At 37.8% G+C, this 9,157-nt stretch overlaps 1 protein-coding gene and 1 pseudogene across 2 annotated transcripts; one reads left to right on the top strand and one right to left on the bottom strand.

Annotated features, from left to right (window-relative positions):
- The first annotated feature begins 797 nt into the window (after positions 1-797).
- Positions 798-1,850, top strand: LOC110225633 (annotated as a pseudogene).
- Positions 1,851-5,307: 3,457 nt separating this feature from the next.
- LOC110225627 lies at positions 5,308-9,123 on the bottom strand. Of its 2 annotated transcripts, XM_021015411.1 has the most exons (9): positions 8,843-9,123; positions 8,157-8,756; positions 7,307-7,805; positions 7,011-7,214; positions 6,857-6,946; positions 6,675-6,782; positions 6,404-6,589; positions 5,836-6,309; positions 5,308-5,763 (listed from the first exon to the last, which is right to left on the bottom strand). In XM_021015411.1, exons 3-9 carry the CDS (start codon positions 7,793-7,795, stop codon positions 5,485-5,487), a joined length of 1,830 nt encoding a protein of 609 aa, XP_020871070.1. In that variant the 5' UTR covers positions 7,796-7,805; positions 8,157-8,756; positions 8,843-9,123; the 3' UTR covers positions 5,308-5,484. The 2 variants fall into 2 exon arrangements, with proteins under 2 accessions (XP_020871070.1, XP_020871075.1); XM_021015416.1 differs by lacking the exons at positions 8,157-8,756; positions 8,843-9,123 and adding an exon at positions 7,953-8,147.
- Positions 9,124-9,157: the final 34 nt, after the last annotated feature.

Genomic DNA, 9,157 nt, shown 5'->3' with positions numbered 1-9,157 from the left:
TAGCCGATAGTAATGGCCTTCTAGTCGCTAATAGTTGATACACATGAAGTCTTCACTATCTAAAAACGTCAAAAGCTAAAGAAAGATGTTATATGGCGGTCAAGACCGATATGAGTAAAGCCTATGACAGAATTGAGTGGGATTCATCAAATTAGTAATGGAACGGATGGGGTTCATCAAAAGTGGGTTCACTGGATCATGCAATGCGTTTCTACTGTTTCCTATTCTATTCTACTTAATGGCTCAGCTCAAGGAAGCATTACTCCTCAAAGAGGAATTAGACAGGGAGATCCCTTATCCCCTTACCTTTTTATACTCTGTAGTGAGGTCCTTTCTGGCCTTTGCAGCAAAGCGCAAATCGATGGCATTCTACCTGGGATTAGAGTAGCTTTGGGCAGTCCAAGAGTAAACCACTTGTTATTTGCCGACGACACTATGTTCTTCTGTAGATCAGATGAGCAAAGTTGTAAAGTCCTACTTCAAATCCTTCAAAGATATGAATCTGCTTCTGGCCAAATGATCAACAAAGTAAAATCAGCCATTACCTTCTCAGCAAAAACTCCGGAGATCATAAAAGAAAAAGCTCATCAAACCCTTGGTATGCAACATGTTGGGGGTTTAGGTAAGTACCTGGGGCTCCCTGAACTGTTTGGGAGAAAGAAGAAGGACATGTTTAATTTGATTATCGACAGGATACGACAGAGGGCATTGAGTTGGTCCTCTAGATTTTTGTCCACTGCTGGGAAAGCCACAATGCTGAAATCTGTGCTGGCTGCTATGCCTACCTACACCATGTCATGTTTCAAAATCCCGGGCTCTCTCTGTAAACGCATCCAATCTGCCTTGACCAGATTCTGGTGGGACTCCTCTGCAGATAACAGGAAAATGTGTTGGGTTTCTTGGATGAAACTAACTCAAGCAAAAGAGGCTGGGGGTCTTGGTTTCAGGGACATACCTAGCTTTAATGACGCGCTGCTGGCAAAGGTAAGCTTGAGGATTCTCAAAAATCCCTCCTGTCTACTGGCCAAAATCCTCTTGGGTAAATATTGTAAGTCTTCTTCTTTCCTGGACTGTGTTGCATCTGGCTCAGCTTCCCACGGATGGAAGGGTATCTGCATTGGCCGTGACTTACTAAAAGTCCATCTTGGGAAGGCCATTGGGTCTGGATCAAATACTCTGTTGTGGTACGAACCATGGATTTCGCTGTCAAAGCCGATCACTCCCATGGGACCACCAACAGAACCTGGCCAGAACCTGAAAGTGGATCACCTTATCTGCCCTGTTTCAAAAAGTTGGATTAGTGAGAGAATCAAAACTCTCCTCCCAGAGTATGAGCAAGAAATACTATCCCTCAGACCAAGTAAATCAAGATCAGAAGACAGCCACCTCTGGTTGCTCACTAAGAATGGTGATTACTCTACAAAATCTGGGTACCAGGCAGCGTCTATGCTAAAGGAAAAACTGGTATTTCATCGTGAAGATTCAAGTAACTTTAATTGGTTCAAGTAAATTTGGAACATCAAATGCGCTCAAAAGATCAAGTTTTTCCTATGGAAAGCCATGAATGCAGCCTTACCTGTTGGAGAACTCCTCAAATCGCGTGGAATCAACACGTCTACCCTTTGCCCACACTGCCAAGAGGAAGAATCCAGCCTCCATATGTTCTTCCATTGCCCTTTCGCGAGAAAAATCTGGGAGTCAGCACCTTTTAAAACCCCAATCTTCCCTTTGCGAATCCAAAGTTTACAACTGGGAATTGAAATGTCAAGGCTGCTAGTGAATCTACCCCCTACGGGATTGGGGATGAAGCCACTTGTTCCCTGGATCCTTTGGACCATTTGGAAAAGTAGAAACAAGAGAATCTTCGATCAAACCCAGATCTCGCCCTTCGAGGCTCTCTCCCAAGCCATTAGTCAAGCCCGAGAATGGAGCGAAGCGCAAACCGTAACCATCTCAAGCCCCAAACCAGCTGCCCATTCTCTGGTTCCTGTTTCAAGTGCAGACACAGTAACCTGCTATACAGATGCGGCTTGGCGAGGAGATTCTAACGCTGCGGGTTTTGGGTGGACAATCAGGGACCATCTCTCAAACTCGGAGATCCAGAACAGCTTCGCAGCACCGAATGTCAACTCTCCCCTTATGGCGGAGGCAATGGCTCTTCTCCTTTCTCAACAACAGGCCCTAGATCTAGGGTACAAAAAACTTCTTATCGCTTCAGATTCGCTTATGCTGATCAAAGCTCTCAATTCAGAGTCCTCTTCTAAGGAGCTCTACGGGATTCAACAAGACATCCTTTCGCTAGCTTTAAATTTCGATGAAATTTCTTTCCATTTTGTTCCTAGAGAGTTAAACAATCGAGCAGATGCGATCGCAAAATCTGCTCTTACGGCATTTATTGTATCGGCCTCTGGTTTAGTTTGCAATTAATGAAATTCCCCTTTTGACAAAAAAAAAAAAAAAACAAATTGGCTTTCTTTTTTTCGTGCATTTCTAATCAAGTGTATATTTCTTTCCCCTTTTGAAATTGTAATTGTTTGGGAGAATTTTTTCCGTTTCGTTCAAAGATCTTAGTTTGATTAATCGAGTACGGTAGGAACAAACAAAAAACGAAATCTTGAATTAATGAACAAGATTTAGGTTTTTGCTTCTTCTCGGGATTTCGCTAAGATTCTCTTTAATAAGTTTTATCTTCTCCCCTTCTCCGTTTGCCCCATTCTCGGATTCCTCTCACACCGGGGCAAGTAAATAAATGACTTACGTTCTTCGGCAAACATCTTTATAATGCAACATTTTCCTCTAAAATCAGCCATATACATAACCCATATGGTATTACAATTAATATTTTACATGTTATAACTTATAAAATTAGAAAACATACAATTTTGAAGAAATCAACCGACTATATAAAATCAAAAAATAAACATAACTCAGATTTGAGTATAGCCATCTTCATCGCCGATATCAATTTGTATCTTCATGTGAATACCACGCAACTTATACGACGGAATCAACATGAATGTATCTTTAAGTTGTTCTTCTCGTTCACTCGCTTTATGAATATTCTTCATCCGCAGTCCAGTCTTAGTGTGCTATATACTGTTTGAGTTTGGCTAGATTGCAAGAGAATTTGAGCACTTGCGGAGCGATATATACAATAAACCCCGACCGATCGATGAAACGTTGAACTACATTTATATTACTCTCTTTCACTTCTTGAAAATTGACCACCTTATCATCACATATAATAGAACGGTCGAACACAAACGCAAATAGAACCAATGAGGCATTGGCATGAATACATGACATTATCTAAACAAACATGCAAATGATACAAATCAATAACCGGGAATGATGTGAGTAGAGAGTGAAGGCGTAACATTGAGATAAGAACCTACCTCAGGCAATAGTAGTATAGTACCCAGGAGAGGTACCTTTCTAAATTACAAACAGAATACAAAAGCAAACTTTGTGAACTTTATGGGTTCAGTTCATCATCCAACCCATAATTCAATCTTTTATTGGCTGTATTATATGACCATATTAACCGTGACAATCCCACCCATCGTATCTTTTACACCGGATTACATATTTCCATTAGCCAAGCTAAACATGGACTATGGGTTAAAAAGTCCATGCAAAAAATATGATTGGAGAGAACATCAAGTTATTATGGTTCTATAATTGTCAATTCTAGACTATAGTTGCCCGATGAATTGAGCGGAAAGCACATGCATCATTTGTAACAGAGTAGTTTACAAAAACTTTCTTATATTTTTATTTATAACTTACAAAGAGAGAGTCAAAGCTTAAAACAATATCGAGATAGAAAAAAATTACCTCAAACTATAGTACAAAATTTGGGAATTTCTCGTTTAGCTCATCGGTCAACCCATAGTCCATGCTTAACTCGGCTAATGGAAAGATGTTCTTTAGCGTAAAAAGCATGACACGAGAGAACGCCAAATTATTATAATTATATAATATAGCGCCATAATATAGTTATTCATGAACAACAAATTGGCTATATTATATGACCATAACAGTTTGATGCTCCCTCACTTCGTGCTTTTTGCACTGAAGAACAATTAACCATTAGCCGAGCTGCTAAGCCTGGACTATGGGTTTGCAGATGAAAGAGAGTCAAAGCGTAACAATATCAAGATGAGAAATTACCTCAACATATAGCACCATTGTGAGGTATCATGGTAATATACAAATAAAAATACAAAACAAATTTGGTAAACTACTTGGTTATAACATTTGTCGAATTTCCTGTCCAATTCATTTGCTAATCCACAGTCCATGTTTAGCTCAACTAGTGGAGAGATGTTCTTTCGCGTAAAAAGTTTGACACGAGGGAACATTGAGATGTAAAACCAACATTGTTATTTATTATCTAACATAGAAAATGCAAAAGTACTACTCTAGTAGAACTTATCAACTTAAATGAAATATCAAAACAAACAAAATACCTTATCAACTCAATGTGGAAGTCAATATTACATTTTAGAAATCAAAAAAATATTAGTACATTTTAAAATTAAAAAATACATGAATGAAACTAACATAACGGTATCATGTAACTATGTGAATATATATAAGGCAAGAGATTGTATTTTCTTTAAAAAATTCATTAACTATTATAATTATTCATTCCCAATCTATGCTCATTTCAAATATACTGATCAAAACAATTTCCAAAATCAAAATATTTCCAGTGAAATACCGTTATAATTATTTTTTTGATACGACAGGAAATTAAGATAAACCCATATAAGCACCTAACCACAAAGATAAATTTAAATTTTTGAACTTTCGTATATAGATAGTGCTTTTTGTTGGCACACTACAAGAAAAATCAACATTGTTATCACGAGAGAAACGCTATAATATGTCATTGATAGCGTTTTCATAAACGCTGTTTCTGCCCCAGTTATGGTAGGTGTCACACATACAATAGCGTGTTTTTTGTATGCTATGTTAGAGACTTCTACCATAGCTCTAAGAAAACGCTTTGTTTTAATTCGTTAAATTTTGTTTTTAATTATGTAATAAGTTATTATTCATGCTATGTTATGTAGCGCTACCATAGCTATATTGAACAGAGTTACTTTAATTTATTATAGCTGTATGTTATGCTGTAATATATTATATCATAGCGCCTATTTAGTTTGTAAAATTTATGTAATTACTCAGTTTGACAGCTACGATAGATGATTTTACCATAGCATTACTAAAATATTACATGACACTGATTTTAATTTTTTTTTTGGATGCTATTGTACTTGTTTTCATGACACAACCGTGTTTTATAAAAGTACTGACAATCCCCATTGATAACAATCCAACATCCATATATTACAGAAGCCCAAACACAGAATACAAAAAAAAGTCTCATGTCCAAGGAGAAGTTGTACCAAAAGCAGCATTGAATACTAAACACAGAATACTAAATTAAACCAAGTCTCATGTCCAAGCAGAAGTTTAACACATGATCACCTTGTCATCTGGCCATGCAAGAGTTGTGCCAAATGCATCTTCCAAACTCACAATTTCATCAGATGGCCTCCAAACTGCTGCATCACTTACCTTCACGATATCTACCCACACCTTAACTCCATTAGAACCCAAGGGAACAAAATGGACCTTCATATCTGGGTCATTTGAAACCCATCGTCCTTCAGCAACTACCCGCTTCCTTCCGGTAATATCCATCAGCTTGCACTTCTTATTCTCCTTTGAAACAACTTGATTACTAATACGCTGCCAATATAAATAAACCAACAGTCAGAAGACTAAGCATAAGCAACTTAATAACATATCCAAAACATCTACCTGAGATTTTCGAAGAGGAGACTGTGAATCTGGAAGAGTTTTCTTCATTGGAGAGCTTGTACCTGTTGCATCCTCAATAGGAGATTCAGAACCTGTACCTGTTGTAGATTTAGGGCCTGATGTTGCAGATTTTGCACCTGCTACAGATTTAGAACCTGATACAGTTGCTGCAGAATTCTGAAGAGGAGATTTGTGACCTGTTGTTGAATTTTCAAAAACAACTTTACTGACAGGCCAAGATACAAAAGCCATAACACAGTCCTCAAGGTATGTCATTTCCATGGTAGGCCTCCATATAAAAGTTTCAGGCTGATGGACTTGATCCACAAATACTTTAATTGCCTTTGGTCCGAGAGGGAGTCCATTAACCAATGCGCTTGGTTCTTGTGTCTGCCAACGACCTTCAGCAACAATCACTTCATCGCTAGACAAATCTAGTAGTTTGCATTTGTTCAGAGAATTTGTTCTAAGACCCTATCAAACGGTTTCAAAACAGAAATTGAATCAGTATATTGATCATGATTCTATCTATCAAGTAATATGGTTCTAGCTGAAAACTAAAATTTACCAGAGGCGCAATATCTTCTATTTGGATGTCCTTGTCAACTAGAACACACTTAGAGGCTGGCCAAGCAATTATTTGTCCAACAGCTTCCTCAACCGTGAACATGTTACTTGCTGGTCTCCAAAGGAATGCATCTGGATTTGTTGTCAATGTTGGAGCATCACTACCAACCAGCTCAGCTGCCTTTTTCTGCAAACAAAAAATACAGATTCTGAGTCTAACATGTAAGAGAACCAAATTCAAATACACATTCTGTGACTAATTTGCAACTTACAATCTTCTCAGCTGCATTCGTATTCACTGGCGTACCATCTTTTTTGGTACGCGACTTGACCCACACCTTCAGCCTAGTCACTTCTGATGGATCTCCACTTTCAATTTTCTGGAAAAAAAGGTAAAATATCATTAAGGGTATATGGTATATAACTGTAAACTTACAAGTAGAAATATGCTTACCATATCCTCTGCTAGTCTGACCATTCCTTTACGACTAGTAGTGTGAGGAATCTGTTTCCTTCTCCTTTCTTTATATTTATCACTCACAACCTGATAATTAAACATGTTAATCACCAACAGACCATCAAATAAACATAACAGTTGAAATCAATACCTTAAAGCTTGCACTTGTTTTGATTTTCACAAATTTCTGCCAATCAGCTGGATTAATATTATTTGGTCTCAGATTCATCCTCTGTTGGTTATTAGTAGCCCCATTAATGTCCCTCACTATGCGGGATTTGTATGATCTCCACAAATTTCCCATTTGCTTTAGCACAGCAACCTTTTGAAACTCTTCATCCAGCTCAAATCTTGCCTGCATTCACTTGCCAAGAAAACATGTAAAAAACTTAAACTGCTCTTAAGTTATGGAAAAAAGAAATGCTCAAATTGGATAGAAAACATTACCTGAATAGATTTCCAGAGAACAGTTTTGATTTCTTCGCTAACATTCTTCCAAGTATCAATTGTGATTGGTACATGTTCCCGTACCAATGGACCTACATAAGATGACAACTTCACTGATCCCGGACCATAAGGATCTCCCATGAGAGTGTAGTCAACTCTTTCTCGAACATTTGGATCCTTTGCGATGTTTTTCATCTTTGTTGGTCCTCTATGTCTCTTGCGCTTAGCTGGACGCTCATTCTCATCTGTCAACTCAAGCTCACCTTCAGCTTCTTCCTCATTGTTAGCAGTCACTTCAGCTGCTTCAGTCACGTCTACATCTGATCTATGCTCTTCTTCTTGTACTTCAGCAGCTTCAGTCTCTTGTTCTCCTTGTACTTCAGCTGCCTCAGTCTGTGGTTCCACAGTACATATAAATTCTGGTTCATCAGTGTCTTTTGCAGCCTTACTTTTCTTTTTTTGTCCACCCTTCTTATTTGGACGCCCCATATCAGTTCACCTGCATGTAAGAACAATAAATTAGAACATGTTGATGCTGATAAAATACATTTAACAGAAAATCTAAATGACAGTGATGTATAATAAAGACTAGGCATACACCAGACAGAGTATAAACAAGACAAGCTGAAAATGAACAAGAAGCTACATTTGACACATATATGCCTTCACAATCAGTTCTAGCATTTTCAGCTTCATCCATCTCAAGATCCATGTCAACATCTGATGGCAATGGTCCAATATCTGCATTTCCGTCTTCAACATCTTCCTTACTGTATCTTCTTGAAGAACCTTTCATGACAACATACCAACTTGATGAATCATCTTCTCTTGAATAAAACACTTGTTTTACCTGAGAGGCTAATATGTATGGATCCCTCAAGAAGCTGACTTGACTTTGATTCAAGTTAACAAGCGTGAAACCATCTTCGACCTTAACTCCATTACCTCTTACTGCCCATTGACATCGGAATAGAGGTACATAAAACACATTGTAATCAAGTAGTATGATATCAGTGACTCTCCCATAGTATGATACCAAATCAAACACTTGTGAAGTATCTTTAGCACTAGATCTACACATAGCAGTAGCCTCATAATAAACCCCACTATTCTGACTTTTTCTTTGAAGTGAGCTTGTGTGAAACTGTTGACCATTAACTATATACCCTGTATAAGACCTAGCACTACACCGAGGACCATAAGCCAACCACTTAAGAGTATCTTCATGTCCATTTGAAACTATTGGTATCTACCAAATGTAAAAAAAACAAAGAACAGTCAGAAACAAAAGGATATGAAAACCAGAATCATGAATGCATACCATTCAGATATATTATTACTTGCCTGCTCTTTTAACCAAGTAGCAAATTTCTGAGCATGCATAGTCCACAACAGTGATGCTTCACGTCTACATCTTGGATATGAGTCTTGTAGATATTGCAGGTGCATGCTTGAAAAAAAAAAAAAAAAATGAACAATTAGTCTCAGCGGATACCAAAGAAACAAATCGAGTAAGAAGATATTACAGAAACTTACTCCACATAAGGATCCAAGGCAGCAATATTCTGAATGACAGCAAGATGTGCTATATTTTTCTCCATTTCAGTGAGAGTAAATGAAGTGCCTGCGGATATAGGCCGACCTTCTAGAATAGAGATATTCTCATACTCTGTATTTCTATCCAGTTTTTCTTATACACTAGTTGACTTTTTCAGAAAATCACTACAAAACTGCACACATTCTTCTGCAAGGTAAGACTCTGCGATACAACCTTCCGGTCTTGCAGGATTTCTAACAAAGTCTTTCAGAACTTTCATGTACCTGCAAAGTATTAAATATAAACATTAGTAA

Source organism: Arabidopsis lyrata (genome assembly GCF_000004255.2).
Source record: "Arabidopsis lyrata subsp. lyrata unplaced genomic scaffold ARALYscaffold_354, whole genome shotgun sequence".
NCBI lineage: Eukaryota > Viridiplantae > Streptophyta > Magnoliopsida > Brassicales > Brassicaceae > Arabidopsis > Arabidopsis lyrata.
Note: the sequence above shows the minus strand (reverse complement) of the source record. Positions and strands in the feature narration are given on the sequence as shown.